At 40.1% G+C, this 22220-nt stretch overlaps 1 protein-coding gene across 1 annotated transcript in view; it reads right to left on the reverse strand.

Annotated features, from left to right (window-relative positions):
• Window positions 1-2253: 2253 nt before the first annotated feature.
• Window positions 2254-22220, reverse strand: part of Glis3 (GLIS family zinc finger 3) — a 429601-nt gene continuing 409634 nt past the window's right edge. The window contains exons 11-12 of the mRNA XM_077797022.1: window positions 7412-7594; window positions 2254-6547 (exon numbers count right to left, since the gene is read on the reverse strand). Coding sequence (XP_077653148.1) covers window positions 6411-6547; window positions 7412-7594 — 320 coding nt within the window. The 3' untranslated portion in view covers window positions 2254-6410. The remainder of the gene's footprint in view (window positions 6548-7411; window positions 7595-22220) is intronic.

A 22220-nucleotide genomic window follows, 5' to 3' on the forward strand; every position in this document is an offset into this window, starting at 1 on the left:
AGGCTCCTCTCTGCCATTTTCTTTGAGTGGGTATTTATGGGAAAGGCTAGGGAATGTTCTTTCGATTGATGAGGGACAGCAACCATGCCTACTGCCTACTTACTGCCTTTTTATTTTGTACAACCTGTGAATTAAGAATCTTTTTTTTTTAACCATTTTAAATAGTTGGTAAAAAAAAATTAGAAAGAGAATATTTTATGACATCTGAAGATGAGATGAAATTCGGATTTGCATTCCATAAATAAAGTTTTATTGGAACCCAGCCACACCCGTTTGTTTGCATATTGTCTATGACTGCTTTTGAGCTACACTGGCAGAGTAGTTCAGACAGAGACCAGATAGCCCTCAAAGCCTAAAATATGTACCATCTGCCTCTTCACAGAAGTTTGCATACCTCGGGAGAAGGGGATGAAAGACTTGGTGCTCACTGTTATTTGAATGGAATACTACAAAACATATATGTAGTTAAATAATTGTAAAGAACATCTAAATAAGCTAACATGTGGATCAAGAAATAAAACCTTGTTGGTCAGCAGCCCAGGAGTCCCCTATGTGCCCTTGCTCCTCAACTGGAGTCGGTAAGTATCTGGATAATATTTTCCCTCTGTTCTGTATACCACCAAAACTCTGTAATTGAATTTTGCTTGTTTTGAAGTTATGTGCTAATAGAATAATATTGTGTATTTGCCTCTGTCTGCCTCTCTCTGTTTTAGTCAGCTTTTTTTTTTTTTTTTTTTTTTTTGCTTCTGTGACTAAAAGACCTGACCAGCACAATTGTAGAGGAGGAAAAGTTTATTTAAGGGATCTGGTTTCAGGTCTCCATCCATAGATAGTGGACTCCATCCCTCAGGGCTCAAGATGAGGCTGAACATAATGGAGGGAGAGTGTGGCAAAGGGAAGCAGCTCACATGCCGATCATGCTTGCATGTCGATCATGCAGACAGCAGAGAGAGCAACTCCACTCACCAGACAAAAATATATACCCCATAGCCATGCCCCCAATGAACCACTTCATTCAGCCACACCCCACTTGCCTCCAGTCACCACTCAGTTAACCCCATCAGGGATTAATTCACTGATTAGGTTAAGGCTATAACCAAAACATTTCTCCTCCTCCTCTCTCACATTGTCTCACACATGAGCTTTTGGGAGACACCACATCTAAACCGTAACACTCTAGTTTGTGAGGCTAAGCTCTTGAGTTATTTTGTGTGGCTATAATTCTGTCATTTCTTTTGCTACACAGCTTTCACCGTGTCACTCAGGCAGGGTTCACTGATTCATTTTATTCTTGGTGGACAGATGGGTCATTTCCAGTTTAGGGCTGCTATGAGGCTATCACTATGAACATCTTGTATCTGAGCCATTTTGACTTTGCAGTTTCTCAAGATGAGTGGAATTGTTGGGTCATTGGATAGACATTTCTTCAACTCTCCTACTTAATGCTGAACTGTTCTCCAACAGGTTGGACCAAATCATTCCCACCAGCCAATGTAATTTTAAGAAGTATAGGAGCTCTTTGCATCGTCTCAGTCAGAGCCTTTTCCACCTGCAAATCCTGAACCACAAGGTGTCTGTTCACTCATCCCGAGGAGCCTGACAGGGTGGGTACATGAGACCCTTGTCTCTTATGTTTTTTCCTTTTCCTTAAAATTATTCTCAAGTCTTAAAAATGTATTGGGAAATTCAGCTAAGAATGCTCCAGATGGGCTTTGAGATTCCTGTGCTTGGCTAACAGGCCATCCAGGTGGGAGACTATCTTGACCCCTCCCATCCACTAAATGGATGGACCCAGAGGAAGGACAGGATGGGGACACCAGGAAAGGGGTCACTGTCCCTTTCTGATCTCCTGGGGAATTAGAGGGTTGAAAAGTCAGGGAATCATCTCCTGAGAAGCCCATGCTTGTGTCTTGCTGTGTAGGGTTTTAGGAAAATGGGGCTACAATTCCCCTCCTCCAGTATGCTGAAACCCGCACCCCGAGTACCAAGCACTAGAGGCATTTCTGAAGCATGATGTAGCGCTACATTGAAAAGGCACAAATAAACCCCAAACCCTAGCACACATTTATCCAGTTTGTGAAGCGGATTAATAGAATAACCAATAAAACATGTATAAAAGCTTTAATTAAATCTGATGAAATAAAACTTCATGTTTTATTTATGGACACTCCCAACATGTAAAGGATTCGGGGAGACATTCATTTTTACTGCCATTTCGTCCTCATATCTATAATTAAATCCAGGCTGCAGCTCTGGCCCAAAGCAATGCGGCATTTTAAAGCTGGCCTTGGACCCTTCCCCCTCCCATCTGCTTTTAATTATAATTACCATCCCAATACATAGGAGGCTGATGGCAAAACAAAACAAAATAATAAAATAAACAAACAAACAACAGTCTCACTGCCATTGTGTTTCAAAGCAACATGCCAAAGGAGATCTCAGGCAGGAGGGCGTATTCTCTATTTCCAGTTTTATTCTGTACCAAGTGCACAATCCCTTCATTTCACTTTTGACATATAAAAAGGACTTCATGAAACAAGACAAAATAACTTATGATTATATGAAACATAACTGTGACAAATCACAAAACTATACATATTAATAGAAAAAAAGTGTACCTAATTCTTTAAAAGATTTATGACAATAAGCACCAGATGTGCCTCTAGAGTAAAATCGGCCCCATATCCAGTATGATATACGCAGTTCACTTCTCTACGTGAGTGTATATAACTATGTACAAGAGCTGTGTGATTTATGGAAAACAGATTTCCACTTTTTCCCCCCAAAGTGCTTTATGTCAGCAACATTACACAGGATGCTTTGCTGTCTATACAAAATAAATCTCTTCTTTTTTACACTCACCATTTCTCCAATGAGTTTGGTTTTTCTTTTTTGCTTTATCTATAGCAAAAAGAAGAAGAAGGAGAAGGAGAAGGAGAAGGAGAAGGAGAAGGAGAAGGAGAAGGAGAAGGAGAAGGAGAAGGAGAAGAAGGAGAAGAAGGAGAAGGAGGAAAAGGTAACTGCAGAAATTCCACACCACCAACAAAAAGTGCCAATAAGAAATGCTGCTATAAAATGATGTGGTCAATACAGTCAAATAAAATACCAAATAATTACACTGAACATTTATAGTCACTATTCCCAATACTTTGTGGCAAATGGAAAAGTCCAGGTTCTCTGAGGGGAGAGTTGAATAGTTATCCTTGTTCAGAACTGGTATCAGTGTACTCGTGTACTTGACAGCTGCTAATTCAAAAACAATGGAACAAAACCAACACTTCACTATCAGTGGAACCTATGCTGTGACCTACTGAAGACTTCTCTTCCATGTTAAAATCACCTATGTAATTTGGGGAAGACATGGGCAAAGGGAGAGACCTGACAAGCCCATTAAATATTTAAATAATCTTTAAATGCTGATCAGAGACTAAATTACAAGCTACATTTTGATGCAGTCCCTTTAGGAAATCAAGATAATGCAGCAAATGAAATAGAGGTCTCTAAGTGTACTGATTTTTTATTTTTTATTTTTCAGTGTAATAGGATAATTGGCCAAAGGGGCTGTGTGTTTTCACAAGCACCACTTTTGTTGTTGTTTGTTTGTTAGTTTGTTCTTAAAGGGGAATGACAATCTCTGGATGCTTATGAAAATGGCTACATATGGAGACTTAAAAAGGCCAGGAAATGGAAGGAAATGATTTTCTGAAGTTCCACTTTCACTGATACAAAATACTGGTGAAAGTACACAAAAATCTTCTGCAGTGTGAAAGGAAGCAAGGGACAAATTTTAAGTCAGAGAAATTCTGGAGTCTAAGGACAGCTTGTGTAGTCTGAAGGAAGCCGAATGTGTCATGTCCTAGGCCCTAATTGCCAACCTGCAGTCATCAAGAAACTCTGAGGAGCCATACTGGGCCCTGCTTCTTGCATGTTCTCTCTGACAGCACATCTCTCTCCTAGGGACCAGGTCTTGAAATCTTTCTGAGAAAGGAGGAGCTACAGGTGCTGCTGCCACCTGGCCATTCTTTGGATCCCCCCAAGCCCAGCTTAGACAAGGAAGAATCAGGGTCACTGTGATAGACCACCATGAGACCAGAGCCTGGTTCACAGCATCTCCTCTCAACCAAAGAGGTATATGACATCCCTGATCTCTGAGGTTTAGCATCATGCTTTGTCCTTTCCCCTTTCTACTTAAAATTAATTAAACCACAAAGCAGGGCTGACAGCATCAACTGCAATAACAACCATCCATGCCTTAACATCATTTTTCTCCTCATCACACAAATAAAATACATTTTGAATTACTTGTAAAAGCTTCAGTATTTAAGAACAAATAGATGGTCTCTCTAAAGATAGCAGAGCCTTCCCTTCTTTCCAGAGTGTGACAGAGGACAAATGAGGGATACTACTGACCGAGCCAATGTTAGCATGCATGTTTCCTTGCTTAGGCCAAGTAACACAACCCACCAAGTTTGCAGCAGGGTGGGATTTTACATGCAGCCTGAGAACTCGCTTATCAAGGAAGCTTGATGTGCATCCTTTTGGAAAGCACAGCAGATATTTTTATAAAGTGGATAATTTACATCTTTTGCAGACTTGGACACCTGCATGATAGCCCTCCTTAGAACACAGCTCACTAGCTGGAGAAACTAGATCAACCAACTGTGTTGAAAAATGTAATCCACACTTGGTTCTTTATTCCACCATGAATTGAAATGAATACTGGGATCAGGTAGAACATTTCTGATTTTGGAACCAGAATGGAGGGACATGTCTATCAGGATACAAACTGTCATAGGATCCCAAGTCTGACAGTGAGCTATTTAATTGTCTTATTGAAGCCTGCAATTATCTCAGTTGGATAAATAGCATTATTTCACTTTTGTTCAGAAAAAAATTTTTTTAAAGAGAGAAAAAGAAACTTGAAATGTGAATGTACCATAATGTTGTAATGGACTGAATCTTTGGGGTATGGCCAAATTTTACAGCCTATGCCCTAGGACACAGTATCTTTTAAATACCTTTGTAAAGGTGTCACTGAAAATTACTTCCTATTTAGGCTTGATATAAAACTGTCAATTGCACTGTGAAAAATTCCAAGCCTTTAAACTAGAGTTCTAAAAAAGGGTTCCCTTCTCAGCCCACCTTTTGTGAACCATTTCCTCTACTTCTCCAAGAGTTGATAGGACAAGGCAGGTGGTGGGCATGTCTTCAAAAAGAGAGAGGGAACAAGTACAGAGGAGACAGAAGTGGACTCCCTGAAGGAGCTGAGCAGAGGCTATGCAAATAAAATGGAGATCAGGCCTCCCTGATTTGGTTTTCCAAGAGGACCCTGGCCGTGATGCAATGCATCCTGTTCTCCTGTTTTCTGGCACATCTCAGGCAGAACACCAGAGTGCAGGCAATGGGGGACCAATCAAATGACTTTTTCCATTGAATGTTTTCAAGTCAATGAGCAGTCAACCCAGAAGGGTTCCTGCTACAGCACTGGGAGCAAGTAGGTGTATGTGTGTGTGTGTGTGTGTGTGTGTGTGTGTGTGTGTGTGTGTGAGTGAGAGAGAGAGAGAGAGAGAGAGAGAGAGAGAGAGAGAGAGAGAGAGAGAGAGAGAGAGAGAGAGAGAGAGAGCCCCTACCCTGTTTCCCTCAGGTAGCCTTGTGCTAACTGTAAAACTAATATTCCAGGGGTGGGGCCAGGCAGAGCCACACTGTGGCAAAATAAGTGTAACTGGGTGATTGAATTAATAGTGATTTCTATCCAAAGAACAAACCTTTAAATTTTTTCTTTTTAAAGAAGATGTAAGTAACAAGTCTTTAAAATCCAAGAACAAAGTAGAAAGCTGACATATAAAGACTTATTTTGTCATTGGAGAAATACTGAGAAGCAACCGGTTAGCATGAGGATATCTAAGAGGGAAACCCAGGGAGTTGCCATGTGTTAAGACCACACTGTGCTTTGGAAATGGATCTCCCTCCTTGTGCCCCAGCAGCCATGAGGGAGAACACTGGGTGAGACAGCTCGATATGCCCCTGCTAATGGGCTGTCCTTCCCTCTTTGGAGTTTTCAGCAAGGGTCATCCCCAAACTACTTTTTCATATGCACATCATTTCACTGGTGTCCTTTGAGGGCTGACATCCAGGAAGTAACAGGTATCCAGTAGAGTGAGACTCAAAATTCCCTTTGAGAAGACAGTCCTGCTGGCCACCTGGTCCAGCAAACCCAGAGAGAAAAAGGAGCAACTGCAAATATTCCTGTAAAGCCAGCTCTGAACCATCCAGTCCTTCCAAAGACAGTGACCCTACAGGTCCCACTGACTTGGTTGACATCCTTCTTCGTGCACTCTGTAAGAGTAGGAGAACAAAAGGTGGCAAGCAACCAAAAGGTTCTGGATGTGCAGCAGAGACCAGGGATGCTTCTAGCCTTCAGTATAGACAGAGGAGAGCTGGCTAGGACAACGGTCCACAGCACTGATCTGCAAGAACGTGTTGTCTTCAGGCCCATTGCGAAGAGACTCCCCAAAAAGGCTTGAGGAAGCTGAAGGCAAATCATACACTGGAAGAGAAAGAAGGCAAGAGGTCAGTAATGCCAGCCATGCTGCACAGGCCAGTTGTGCAGTACAATCGTATAGTTCCCTACACGCTGGCTGGAGGCTGATGAGGCCACAATGCTAGCCTGGTGTAAGCCCTTCAGCAGGTACCTGTCCTTAGGAACTTAGTAGGGGAAAAAGGACTTGAAGGCTGCTGGCTAAAACATGACTCAGCACAAAATATAATACAGGTTAAGTAGAAGAAAAATGTTCCAGGGAAGGATGAGGGTGGCCTCAAAAAGGAGGCAACAATAAAGCTGAGACATCAAATAGAATGGGGTTCTCACAGATGGAGACATAGGGAAGAATATTCCAGAAGGAAGAAATGGAACAAAGATGAAGGGAGGTGTATGAGGGATCCAGGGTGCAAGCAAATATCAGGAGAAGAGTGTGTAGGAAAGATATGTGTGGGGAGGTCTGGAGAATGGATGGGACTAAGCCACTGGGGCTCAAATGTCATACTTGAAAGAAGAGTTTGTTCTCTATGCAAGTGCAAACTATTTAAGGTACTTGAGCAAGAGGGCGTTGTACTTTGTCCCTAATTTTTGGAACACAGTGATCAAGGTAGTTTGGAAAGCAGAACTGTAGAGATGGAGAAGTGACTGGGAATTGTATGGCCATTGCCACAGTCTGGGAGAGATGTTGGCAACTGAAACGGAGCGTGGGTGAGGCTGCGATGGGATGGAGATGGGAGCCCTTTCAGGAGTACCCCAGTGAGGATATGAGGTTCTCAGGTGCTGGTCAAGGCTGGTCCAGTCCAGTCACAGGAAACCCACCTGGTCTTTTCCGCCTGTTGGCCCGAGTTTCTAAGTCAGAGACACCCAACACACCTGCAATGCCTGAGTGAGTCGAGAAGGCTCTGTGGAAAACGTCAAAGCCAGCCTGGCCCATGGACGTGGGGACCAGGCAGTCCTCAAAGGAAGGCACCACACTGCAGGAGCTGCCAGGTGGCACAGTTCTCTGGGATTCAGGGTAATGAGGGGGGCAGAAGGTCTGCAGCTGTCCATAAAATCCTGAAATGCAAGCAAGGCACTGAGTTACTCCAGGGCACAAGATCATTCCATCCCAGCCAGAACCTCACTCAGCCTGGGTTCATATAAAGAAATGCCTTTACCTCTTGGGGCCATTTGTAAAATCTTCCAACACAAGCATCTGGAACATAATTTGGGCTGAAGCTCTTTGACTGCAGAGGGATTTCAAGATGTGTTGGCTTACACCATTTTAGTTTGTACTCTAGTATCCAAAGAAGAAGGACTTCTTACCTACTGTCAACTCTCCAAGAGTCCTGGATACCTAAAGCCTTACCTCCAGGGAACATTCCCACCCCAGGTCTTCCCATCTGGTTTTGAATACATCTTTGTTAATGTCCTTTATCCTATGTTTTATTCTGTTTTCACATTTGGCAAAATCCTACAGAAAGCTCTTAAGAAGGCTCCCCTAACACACAAACAACAACAACAACAACAACAACCACAACAACAAAATAGATCTATTTATCCATCTACCTGTCTTTCCAATGGATAAAATTCATATTTATATCTTCCTAGTTATTTTAAATAGGTACATAGTACTCCTTGGTTGGATATACTATACTTCACAATTATTATTGTTGATCTTGGTAGTAAGCTGGAAAACTGAAAGTGATTACATAATAAAAAATATGAGGAAAGACTTCTTAATACTTGAGAATTACCATCAATCTCTTGATGATCTTACTGCATCTATCCTCTTCAATTTTTTCTTCCTCCCTCAATAAAATTTTCCTTGGTTCCCTATGTGGTCCTAGTCTGTGGCTCTCCAAAATCTTCCATAATTCCTTACCTTTTTCTTCTTTCTCTTTTGCTTCATGATACATTTGAATCAAGAGATTATTTTCTTGTAGTGTAATGTGCTTTTAAAAATATAATAATGCAATTTTAATTCTACACTTTATTGGAGGGAGAGCCGCAGCTCTGCTGCTTTCTAATGCTACATTTCATTGTGCCTGTTTCCTCAACTGTAAAATGTGAATGTCATAGTCTACTTCACAGGGCTATTGTGAAGATTAAGTGAGTCACTGGATAAGGAAGTCTACCTAGAAGTTTTAAAGTGCTTTAGAAATGTCAGTTTATTATTGATATTCTCATTCTGTCTTTGATAGAAAAGTGAAGGCATTAATAGAGGAAGTGCCCCAGGATCCCGTCCACAAACACTACATCATGGACATCACAGAACCAACTCATGGACTTTGGAGCCCTGGTCCTGTCTGTCTTCTTCCACTAGATTTGCCTCTTCTTAGGGCTAGAAGGCTTTATGCCTATAAAAGAAATCCGAGCCACTCCTACCGTGCACAGGTAGTAGTGGTGCTATTTGGGTTGTTCTTACCTGTCTTTAAGTAAAACTTGGATGCACTGATGCATCTGGTCTACTGCACTCACCAATCTTCTCACTGCTCTTTAGGACCCTCAAGCAGCCTGAGTAAGTGCTCAGATCACACTGGTCTGGGAGGTGTATTCTTTGGTTCCTATGAACACTAACAAAGAATGTGTGCTTAACTGCTCCAGAGACACAGACAGGACCCCTGGGAGTTTATGATCCAAAAGAGATCAAATGCAGATTTATGCTCAGGGTACACTCAGAAGCTAAAATAATAATTTTTTTTTTATAAGCAGACAATAGCCCACCTTATATAGAATTGACAGAAAAAAAATCCACATAAGTTTTGGGGGATGATTTAATACTTGCTAGCAATAGAGACTACGAAAATACCTAAGGAAATTCCATGTCCAGGAAGGAGAAGAAGGGGAAACTGTTCTCTTTATGATTCCCAAAGGACTTTGTATGATCTCAATAGACAAGACAGGCAAAGGACCCAAATAGAACACTCATAAATATTCATATAATTGATCAACCAACATGAACAAACTGCCAACCCTCAAGCTATCAAAGAAATAAAAACCAAAACATCAGTAAAATGCCACGTTCTACCTATCACATTAGCAAAGAGCTCTAGAAACTGTTGTTAGTGCTGATATATGAGTGCTGAAGAAGGTACAATGCCACAGACATTGCAAAAAGTGTATTTTCCCCAATTCTTTTGGAAAACAATTTTAAAACCTGTATGTGGAAATATCCCAAGAGTATACATTCTCTTGGGTTTGGAATTTTACTTCTGAGAAAGTATCCTAAAAGTATAACTATGAAAAAATTCTTCATAGAGATAGACATCACATAGCTGGGTGCGGTGGCACACTCCTATACTCCCAGCAGCTTGGGAGGCTGAGGTAAGAGAATCACAAATTCAAAGCCAGTCTCAGCAATTTTGTGAGGCCCTAAGCAACTTAGCAAGACCCTGTCTCTACAGAAAATACAAACAAGGGGCTGGAGATGTGGCTCAGTGGATAAGTGCCCCTGGATTCAATCCCTGGTATGAGAGAGAGAGAGAGAGAGAGAGAGAGAGAGAGAGAGAGAGAGAGAGAGAGAGAGAGAATATCATCATACTGCTAATGAGCATAACAGCATAACAGAAATTACAGGGGCCAAAATGACCCCAAGAGAATGGTTAAGCAAAGAGTGGCATGCTTGCGTGATAGGAACATTAAATGGCCATTAAAACAAATTTTATAGGGAGTATTTAACAACGTGGAAAAATCATTATAAGATTCAGATTTTTTTTTAAAAGCAAGATACAAAATTGAACATAAAGATTAGGCTCAGTCATGTAGAAGTGTCCACAGGATAAAAATTACAAAATGTCATGTCTCTAGATATTTTTTTTGCCTTTATATTTTTCTGAATTTTAATAATGGTGAAGAGCAAGTACTGGAGCCAGACTTCCTGGGTTCATATCCAAGCTCAACTATGTAACTGTGATCTTGGTAAACTATTTAGCTTCTTGAAGAGTCTCTGTGTCCTAATTGGTAAAATGGGATTAACAGCAGTAAGTACAGCTCAGTGGGTTATTATGAAGATTGAATGAGTTAATATTTACATATTATATAATTTTTATCACTAATTAATAATTTTATATATTTTAATAATACAATTCACATAATGTATATATTTGCTGAACAAGTAAAATAAAATGCAAATTTGTTTTTCAATGATAAAGTTCTTGAAAATAAGGTAAATTTTATTAAGGAAAATGAAATTTCCAAAAAAGCAATTGAGTCCTTCAACAATAACCAAATATAAGAATAGACACAACAGAAGGCATGTGGCACAACCCCGATATGGGATTAAGATTTCAACATTATATTTTTAAAAGGAGACTGTACTCCAAGAAAATGGAATATTCTTGGTCCTTCAGAGACCTGAAGCTATATTCTTCTTGCCTATGGTTCCTAGATCCTGCACTAATTGACCCACATCCACTATTTGACACATGCACTAATGAGAGTCCAAAACAGTAACAAGTCTGAGTGGTTTGAAGGAACCAGAAATTGAAGCTGTGTGGTTTGGGGAGTTCCTTGAACTGATCTTGACTTTGGATACCTGTTTGTATCCAAAGTTTGTAAAGACACATGTAAACACAGCATACTCATTAGGAGAAAGGCACTTCCATGAACCATTCGCAGTTGACCTATTACAATGTAATCTCTCCTCAATGAGCAAAATACATGATATTTGCTATCTATATGCCTATGTGGCTCTCAAAATCATCACCCATAAATTCCCTGACAGCAGTCCTCAGTGTGATATTCTCCAAGAAGAGAAGACATTTTCCACTAAATTCCCCCAACTCCCCAAATAGGGACATTAATCATTCAGAGACAGTGATAGAGACATTCACTAGCCTTTTGTGAAAACCAATCCATTCTCCCCTTCTTATCTTCTTTCCTATTTCTGAGAGTGATCAGAGATGTCATATGGCTCCAATCTATATTTGGGTGTTACAGTGTGTGTAAGTTTAAAAGGTCTGTGACATGGTAAAATATATGTGAGGATGTTCAATATTAAACCCAACTTTCTGGACTCCATCTCCCGGTCTGCATTTGAGTGAGGAGGGCAAAGTAGACTGTAATTCCTGTCTCTGGGAATCTTGGCCGATGTGAGAAACTGTTAAAACCAGAATGGCCTCACAGTATGTTTTATCACTCTAACAGCCAACCCAAGAAAAGAAAATCTTCCTTGTTAAATCCTTCCAAGTAACCAGTTACTAGAGATGCCAAATACACTGGTGTGGATGGCTGTGGTCACTCAAAAATCAAAGCGTTTTAACACATTCTCTTCCAGCATATTTCCATAAAACTAATGGAATTTTTGAAAAATTCCATTAGGATCTTGCCACTCACACAAACCTAGAGAAGGTTTCTGATGAATGGTTCCTATATTTCAGTGGCTGGATTTCATGTGGCAAATTTGGAAGGAACATGACTTCTCGGACCCAAAGCAAAATGAGGCAAGATGTTAACACATTTCGTGAGCCTGAAACCTAAGAGTGATGGCAGGGTCAGCCAATCTGTCAGGCAGTCAGTCGACAGTGGCTGTTAAGTGCCAGTAAGGGCACTGTTGGAGAGACCAAAGAAACCAAAGATGATACCTTGTCCTGGAGGACTGATGATATAGTTGGAGTGAGAACACACACATTTATTAATAGCAAATGATCGCACACATAAACATAAGTTGGCAATAAATGTTAGTTGTCACATTTAGTTCCAAAATCATCCTCCTCCTTCACTTCAGAAGTTATTTTACCCCCAAGATTGGAAGAGGGGAGGAATTTGCAAATAAACTCATCCTACCTAAATTGTGGTTCTTGAAGATCACGGAGAATCAGTCCAGTCCCCTCCTGTTCTCAATTTTGAAGAGTTATTTTTCCCCTTCTAAAAATGAACTTGCTTTTCTAATTATAAAAATACTTAGTGCTAATTATAACAACTAGAAAATGTCAACTAGTATAAATAAAAAGAGGAAAAAAAAATCATCTTTATTTCCATGATCCAGAAATGGCCAGATACAGATACATATAAGCAAGACTGAAAATTATATTTTCAATCATATGGTAATATATAGTCAATTATATGGTTATATAATTGTATCATGGTTTCTCCTCTAATACCATCTTAGAGTTTCCTCACATATCACTAAAATTCATTTTTAAAAGGTTTTTCTCCTTACCTTGTCACATAGGCTCAATGATGTCTGTGATAATAGGTGAGACAGAGAGTTCACATTCACTCTTGCTGCTAATGATGACAAACCAGCCCATGAAGCTAGGTGTGGATTTCCTTCCCAAGAGGAAGGAGAAGTTATAGAACTCTTGTTGCATGACTAAATATGACAACAGAAAAGTCATATCTAGGACAGCACTGCCCAACGGAACTTTCTGGAAGGTAGAAATCACCTTTACCTTCGAAGTCCAACAAGTAGCTACATGTGGTTACCAAGCACTTTAACTATGGCTAGTGTGACTGAGAAACTTTTACATTTTACTCACATTTAATTATTTCAAATTTAAATAGCTACATGTGGCTTGTGGCTCCTGTATGAGACACATAACTCTAGGGCAATCTGGCTTCCCAGGTTAAGCAGACCTTGTTTCAGGAATGCTTCTGATTAAATTCCTGAAAGAAAAACACATGATCCCATAAGGGTTTAAGGGTTTAAATAAAGGCCAAATCTTAGGTCTCAGGGGTCAACTGTTCCTTTGATTTTTCAGAAGAAACATTATCTGATGAATGTGCTTGATGCTCCTGTTGTGTTTATATAAATGGGTGTGTTAACAATACCTATTTGTAATCACTGATTAAAGAGGATTAAAAGAGACCATCCCATGTAAAAGGATGAGGATGTGCCTGACACACAGTTCACACTCTAGAAATATTCCTTTTCATTTTCCTTTTTCCTATTCTTTTAATGACACATTCATTTCAATTTCTATGCTTTTACTCACCTGACAACTACTTACTAAACACTGGTTTGAGTGCTCCCCAGCACAGTGGTGAATAAAATACAATCCATGCCTTCTTGGAGCTTACATTTCAGTAGGAGAAAAAAAATAATAAACATATAAATAAGAAATCAAAATAATGTAATTTCAGATTACATGTGACAATACACAGGAATTTTTCTTTAAGGGATTTACGGAGATGCAATTTTCTCCTCCATAATGCATTCAAGATATGAAGAATGAAAGGCAACAAATGAAGAAGTTTAGACTATGGTTCCTTTGTTTGACCCTCCCCTGCGATGGCAGGTATAATCAGGAGGCCACCACTTAGCTTGCTAAGGATCATCCCTGGCAGAGAGGTCTTCCTGTCTGTGGTACTAAGCAGTTCACGCCTGGGTAGGGAATCAGATATCGGTGGCAGCAGCAGCTTTGGCAGCCCCTTGGTTTCTTGATGGTATGATTGTTTTCTAGCCAAGTGGAAGGAAGGATGTATATTTACGAGCTTTACAACTCTAATTATTTTTCTGCAGAGACTATAATTTTGTGGGTTACTTTAGGAAGTGTGGAGTTTTGGTCCTTAGTCATCTGATTGCTGCATATGCAGGGATATGGATCAGCCCAAGTGGTGAGCAGGTGGGGAAAACTCTAGATACAGGAACATATAAAGGAGGTACATAACCCCACTAATTGACTCCTTGGATCCCTTCTTCAACACACCCCGGGTCTTTGGAGATTCCCCTACTCTCTGGAGATCTGTGATCTGTTCTTCCCTCTTTGTGTGGTATTAAAGTACCTCCTATAAGCCAAGGCCAGGGAAAGGTAAGAGGTGTTAGATGGGAACCCCTTGTACTTTCCATGAAATTTGCTGTGACCCTAAAAATGCTCTAAAATATAAAGTCTGGATTTTCTGAAGATGGCCTGTATGCCATGTTTCTCTGTATTACATGTTCTCCCCACTAAAATATATGTTCCATGAAGCAGGGACCTTGCCTAGTCTGCTTACTGTCATGTCCACAGCACTCAAAATCATACCTGGAATGTCCCAGGTGTTACTCAATAAACACTTACTGAAATCCACTCACACTTTGTTCTTGCTCTGCAGATTCCTTGGTTTCATTCACCATTGGGATGCACAGTCAGTGGGTAGATATGAGGAGGGTTTACTGAATCCAGGGATTCTGCTTCCCAGTGCATTAAATGGGAATGGGAAGGCAGAGGACAAAGGCAACAGCAAGTGTAAGAAAGATTCCCATGAAAAATGTCCCCTCTGCTCACTGGAGATAGGAGATTTGCCTGGATTAAATAACTCCTTCTCAGAGATTCAAACACTCCCTCCCTAGGTTAAAGCTTGCAATCACTAATAACAGATTAGGAGTTACCCCACTCAACTCCACTAAAACAGTCTCTAAAAATATAAAGTTTTGATGGGAAAGAAAAGAAAAGGGACAGAAAAGGAACAAGAAGATAAATGTTTTCACAATCCCTGGCTCTCCTCATTTCTTCTCTAACACTCCAGCCATTTGTGAATTCCCTTACTCTCTGGGAGTACTTTGTCTGCCCCCCTTTGAATACTTGGGCAATCCATGTCAGAAACGCATGAGAAACAAGAAGAAAAACCTAAGTCGGTCTCTGGTAAAGATCCTAAACATGCTCAGACTGTAGTCTCTGGAGTCAAAACCTCTCAGCCAGAATCTGTACATTCAAACCTTACTTCAAGAAGACTCAGGGAATCAGATACGGACCACTCACATGATATCTTAGTAGCAAGACATCTTAAAGATTCCTTTTTAGGTATCTGACATTTCTTTCTTGGAAGCAGTCAATTCAAACAAATGTTCCCATTTTATAGACAAAGAAACGGAAGCAGAAGAACTGTTGAATACCTTTTATAACGAATATTTTATTACGTGATACTATGAAAGAAACAGAGGCAAACTCACCTAACCACTTTAATATCTTTAAATACCCAGATATTTGGAATTATTTCTGGATCTAGCTTTCACCTTCACACACGTGGGCAGCAGAACTAAACAGCAATCATATGACTCCTACTGAGTCCAGAGCTTCTCCATGGGAAGGTCCTACCTACTGGCACTTTTGTGGAATGTTCTGGTTAGCATTATACCAGTTTAGAATTCTGCCATAGAAGCAAAGGATCTAGTATTTATTTTCTAGGAGACAAACATTGTCCACATGTTTTACACAAAAGAATTTCATCCTTAGAACAAATTTTTTAGTCAAGTAGTATTGTCCCCAGTTTACAAACAAAAGAACAGAAGTTAAAATAACTTATCCAAATCCTCACAGCTTCCACGTATCTGAACCAGGATTCAAAACCTGGTCTATTTGCTGACATTGTTTATGAAAGAAGACTGGGGCTGACGCTTAGGGATCAAAGGAATCTCAACAAGATCTGGCCATTTCTGTTCAGGTCCTTTGTTGCCAAATTGTAGGCAAAGTTAATCAGGCTGGGGCCACATGTTAGAAAGTACATTCTTGCTTGTGGGAAGAGTATTAAATCAATAAACACAATTGATCAGGTCACCTAATGACTGAAAAATTCTAAAAACCTTTGAGAGTAGAAACAGACATTTCAGGAATTTTCTTATGGTCATTTTTTTCTGATTTTGCCACTCTATTATTTCTGCTGACTGCATGAAAAACTGGGATTCTAGTTGGATTCCCAGGTGACCCATTAACCAACTGAGTGTCTTAAGAGTAATTCTTTTCTTTTATGAGCCCCTTTTTTGAAAATAATATCCATTTTATCAGACTGTGGAAAACACAAATGACCGTGTTTATAAAAGCATTTGGTGTGTTCCGTGGCACCTCAGGAGGCCCGTGGAAAACAGCAGCAACTCTTACAGTGAAATAAGCTCAGTGAGGTTGGAGGTCTATGCCGAATAAGCAGCTCACCAGCAACTCTCACACAGACCCTACACCCTTAGGTGTGCAACGATGCTGCACCTCTCGGTGAAATCACCAGTTGGTTGTCATTTTTGCCTTCGCCCCTCGCTGTGGCCATCAACATCATCCATGTCTTCATTTGATCTGAAGCTTGACTAAGTTTCCTTCCCAGAAAGGGCAGAGAAATTGACTCTTTGTTTAAATAATACGGAGTCTATAATCGGGGAAGCTACAGGAACAGCTCACAGACGGTGTTAGGAAGACAGATTTTTCTTCGGGCTGAGAACTGAACCAGCTTGCAAAGTACTGGAGCTATTTAGGATTGACATTTAAGCAACTACTCTACTAAGAAAGGAAAATAATGGAAATAATAACCCTTAAAATTCCATTGTGCATGCTTCCACTGAAGGAAACCCATAATGGTGCTCTAAAAGTTGGACAATAGAGCAGTTGCCTGGTCCTGGGCCCTCTGCCCTTGGACAGAGAAGTTGCAGCTTGAGGCCTCCAAGTTGGAAGTCTACCTGGTTCTAAGAAGTGGGGCCATGTTCATCTGCATCTTCTGTCACCAGCTTGCAGGCCATGGGGAGATGAGCTCTGAATACTCTAGGTGCTCTCTCCACGTGTTTCTCCTCCAATCCTCACCTGGTCTGCAGCAAGCTGGTGACAGCATTGATCACTGTGAAGCACATTCTGGCCCTTGGGCTTTTCAAGTGATTTCCAGAGATGGGGAGGGGAGGAGGCCGTGGACATGCTACAAATATCTGCAAAGGGTTCAAAACAAGGAGATGGGAGTGGGCAGAGTATATTGCCAAAAGGGACAATAAGGAAATGAGAAAAAGCAGAGTGGGAAGGAAGGCATGTGTAAAACACTCTTGGTTAAAAGATGTAATCAATTTTCATTTAAATACCCCTCAACCACCCAAAACCCTAGTGCTTGGTGGCCTATGGCTTCCAAATTCTCAAAATGATAAGCTGCCAAAGTAAACTAATTGCAATGTGTCTCAGTAATTGCCATGTGTGGATATATACAGTTATAGTAAAATGGTTCAGTGAATCCTGATGGTGAGAATGCACATTTGAAAATTACATTAAATAGAGATTCTCAAAACCCAGAAGACCGGCAGAGTCTAAGATGGATTTGAAAGCTAGATCTGCTATTTACTGGCTGTGTGGCTTGAAGAAAACCATGGTCTCTCTGAGCCTATGAGTCCTTCTTTATATATGGAGAATAACAGTACTCATAGGCAGCAGAATCCACAGAGGGAAGGGGAAGAAGCACAGAAGACTAATGAAAGGGATTCAGTGCCCGGGCACTCACAAGCTGCTACCTGTACTCTCTCACCTACAGACTATACCCAAAGCTTCACAAATTCTGAATACAAACAAAGCTGGAAAGGAAGGACAGAGGATCTGGACATTTTGCATTTGATGGCAGTATGAAGTGGGTGACCACTGGTTAAGGTTGATAATAATGAGTTGGTATTTTTTTCATGAGAAGGGACCACTCATTGCTGGAATATGTGCACCTACTGGGTGACCAAAGGACCAAATGAAATAATGAGTGTGAAAATAATTTGCTAATGGTGAAATCACTGAAAACTCCAGCACCCACTGTCTAAGCCCAGTGTTACTTATCAACCTACTTTCTCTGATTTACCTTATACAGGTAAATTTTCCCATGGTTGTGTCCATGGTTGTGTCATGCTCCTTTCCATGATACCCATGTTAGACTCTGGGGTAACTGGACCTAAAGCAGAACAAGGGAAGCACTGTCAAGAATGAAGATTAATTCTATCTGCCCTTGTCTTTTCATGAGGGCCATCCTGGTGCTCTATGGCTTTTAAGTCCTACTATATTTGTAGGACTTCCCCAGGAGGGGGAAGGAGAAGGAAGCTGGAAGTATTTACCTCCGTCATAGTCAGATCTCTTCTTTTGGATTGCTCTGACTGGGCACCCATTTTGAGGGGGCCCAGGCCAGAGATTTTTAAAGTGGGTGCCAGAAGCATCAGTACCACCTCTGCAGGTTTGTTGAAACTGAACATTCCTGGGTCTTAAGGAAGAATCACCCAATCAAAACCTCTGGAAGAAGCCTGGAAATGTGTGTCTTTAAAAAGGTATTTCTTAACCTGAAATTTGACAGCTTCTAAGAACACAATGAGAAGGTTCACAAACATCTGAAAATTTTTCAAATGAAATCACAATTGGAAAAAAAAAGAAAAGAAGGACTCCAACTCCACTTGAAATGGAAAAGGAGGGCTCTTCTCATTGGCATCTTTCACCCTTGGGCTGAGCCCCAGCCCTTTCTGCTGGATCCAGGATCTGAGGATACAGTGATGATGACTGTTCTATAAAGTTACCCTGAATTACACTCTCAGCAGATATATGGGTCAGGATGACTCACCTGGCTCCTCTCTAGTGCCTTTCCTTCACTTGCGAGTTCTTCATCAAGGTGAAATCACATGACCTCATTTGGTGACTCACAAGTCTTGGTCTCATTGTCAACCCTGTACTGATTTTGTGGCCTAGACTTCTGTCAGCTGCAACCAAACTCCCACATTATATCTGCTCTGTGCACTAGGTGACTTATTGCTTCTCTGAATCCAAGTCTGATTATACAATTTTCCAGCATTCTCATCTAAGACTGAGCTCCATGTCATCCTTCCCAGTGAGCCAATCAATGCCTTGACTGTTTCTTCCCCTGAACTTCTGCCTCATAGCTTAATCTCTACTACACACTGTAAGGCCTCCCGAGATCCACCGTTTAGAAAAACATGTTGAAATTAAATCTGGGCTCAAGATAAAAGAGTACAGAAATCTGTATTTGTGGATTTGAGATAGAAGAGTGGACGTCTTATCTGTGAAACCTGACAGATGTCCCTTGATCTCAGGATCCCGTCACCTCCTTCCAACTGCCACCAGGAAACTTGCCTTTTTAATCTTGTCAAACCTTGCAGACACCAACAATCAATCTGGACAATCCAATTTATGATCTGCCATCTCTGCTCCGCCCCTTCTGTCAAACAGCCTTCATCTCAGTGCTATCTGGGAACACCACTTTGATGTGTGCATCTAGTCTACAGGGTTCTTCCTTTTTTGCTTAATCTCATTCCACTGGACATCAAACTCCTGATTTTTGAGTATATATATTAGGCATCTCAAAATGTGTCAAGTGCTATAGAGAACAAACAGATGACATGATTCCATAGAATATGAGGAATATTCTCTCACTGTTGTGCTCAGAGGCTGTGCTTGCCAAAAAACACACCTACTGACTAATATCACATACCACAGATAACCCCTTTGAATAAACAGTACTCAAGGTGGGCAGGGGTTTTGGGTTTTTTTCTATATTGTTGTGGCTTTAGAAGCCAGGACAGGACTTGCTAGAGAGCAGGAATAAAGTATTGGAGAATGAATGAATGAATGGCACCACAACTAGAGACTTTGGTGAAAATACCATGGTGAAAGGATCACCATTGAGTTCAAAGATTATGGACTGTGAAGCTTATTACATACAATAGCTCATCTGAATTTGAGAATATAATGTGACTTCCCTTTCCATCATTGAAGTCTTTTTTTTTTCTCTTAAGTGGAAGAGAAACTAAGGTGATGAAGATATGACAGCCTCCATCCAGGTAACCTGGAGGAGTTTGCTGCTCTAAGTCACCCTTTTCTGCTGGATGCCAGAGAGGCCACTGAATCTGAAGACAGAAAAAAGAGTGGGAAGGAGAACTGAGTGACTAAACTCATCAAGAGAACACTTTGTGCTCTTTTAGGAAACCATTCAACATCAAAGAACTTACTCAATTACCCTAAACTTCATCTTTAAATAGGGTTAACAATATATATTTTTTCTTTCTTCACAAGATTAAAATAAAGGTTTAGGCATTCATCCAACAAATATTCTACTGAGTGGTTTCTATTCAATTAACTGGCACTGCCAAAAAAATATGTCTGTCCAGTGGCTCAGGAGGCTGAGGCAAGAGGATCGCAAGTTCTAAGCCAGCCTCAGCAAAAGCAAGGTGCTAAGCAACTTGGTGAGACCCTGCCTCTAATTAAAATACAAAATAGGGCTGGGGATGTGCCCCTGAGTTCAATCCTTGGTATCCCCCCAAAAAACATATCTGTAGGGTAATTTATAAAACATATATTGTAATATAAATGCAGATATCGCCACTGAATTCACTGATGCTGATAAAAAACGCTGCATCAGCCCAGATCCATAGATGCAAAGGACCTTGGGTAATTACTTGGCTAATTCAGATTCCCTGAATCATTTTGCCATAATGACAAGGAAATTTAAGAACTTGCTTTAAGATGTGTGATATGAGGTTGGGTTTGTGAAGGAATGTAGAAAGGGAGGGGGTTGGTGGTTACACTTAAATGATTTAGAAAAATGTCTAAATGTTTTTACTTCAACAAGTTTGCATCTTATAACGTCTAGTTCTCAAAAACCTTGCAAAAGAATGAAATGGAGGGTTTAGTCAGAACACTGGTTTGAGAGGGAGAATTCCTGTAATCAGAAAGAGCAATGACAAATGTAAGTAACCAACAAGAAATTCTAAGGTAACTGAGACTGTCTGGCCACATGGTGCGGGGCTGAACTGATCTGAAGGGGAACACATCAGGCCATTTCTAGCTTTCCACTGTTTTTGTTTTCTGTTTTATTAACATAGGTGGCCTCAAAACCAATCACCCAGATGATCCTGATGTGGAGCTTTTATTTGTTCCCTTTATTTTAAGAAAACTTTACCCATAACTCTTCACAATTTGTTTCTTTGAAACTTTCAATTGTTTATCATATTTATAAAGAACATTCCAATTAAAAATATAAGAATTTCAAGACACAGGTTACCAATAACACATTTAGCCCCAAAGAGTTCAACAGAACCCCTAAAACAGAGTTATAAGAAAGAATATTTGATTTTAAGAGTTCCACTCACTAGATGAGCTTTGGGTATAAGAATATTTCTTTCTGAAAAAAATACCTTTACTTCCTCAAAAAGGCTGAAAAAGCTCTAAATATCTAATAATGTTCACCAAACACTTATCCATAAGTGTTTTTAAGTGACAGAGAAGTCACAATAGTCAACGAAATGGGGATTTTTTTTCTGGATAGTTCCTTCTCCTCAATAAAATTTTGAGAAAACAAACTACCATGCTCCAAGTGGTACAGCTTGACTGCAGGGTGAAAAAGCAGGTATATTACTTAATAGAAAATATAAAAAAATCAAGTTATAGTTCCTGTCATTTAACCCCTATTGTTATTCAAACTTCTTTCAGTTCAATGAAAATGTAAAAATGTTCAATCATGTTACTAAGAAAAATTAAGAAAAATTAAAATAAGTGACCAATCTTTGCTGTACACATTGACAACAAAATACCAGGCAGTGTGAGAAAATGGGCACTCCAATTTGCTGATGGTTGGAGTCTAAATTTGCATTGCCTCTGTAAAGAAACACGTGGCGGTACCTATCCAACTTGAAACCATGCATATCCATTAATGCTGCAATGTCTCTTTAGAAACATTTCCTGAGAAAATGTGCAAAGGGTTATGTTTGTGTGTTTATGTAAACACACATACACAAACATATACGTAAGAAAACAGAACAGTGCTAGCAAAAGAAGAAAATGAAAATATATAAATATCGAATAACCGGAGACTGATTTAAAAAGATGATGACATATTTCTGGTAGAAATATAGAATGGAGAGAGAAAGAGTACATCTATGTACATTGATTGACTTGGAAGGCAAAAGCATGTATTTTGCAAAGTAAGTATAAAAAACAAAAATACAGAATGTGAGGCTATTTTTGTAATCGAAGATTTACATATACACATAGTCATTTTGTTTCTATAA

The sequence above is a fragment of the Urocitellus parryii genome, chromosome 4 (assembly GCF_045843805.1).
Source record: "Urocitellus parryii isolate mUroPar1 chromosome 4, mUroPar1.hap1, whole genome shotgun sequence".
In the NCBI taxonomy this organism is placed as follows: Eukaryota; Metazoa; Chordata; class Mammalia; order Rodentia; family Sciuridae; genus Urocitellus; species Urocitellus parryii.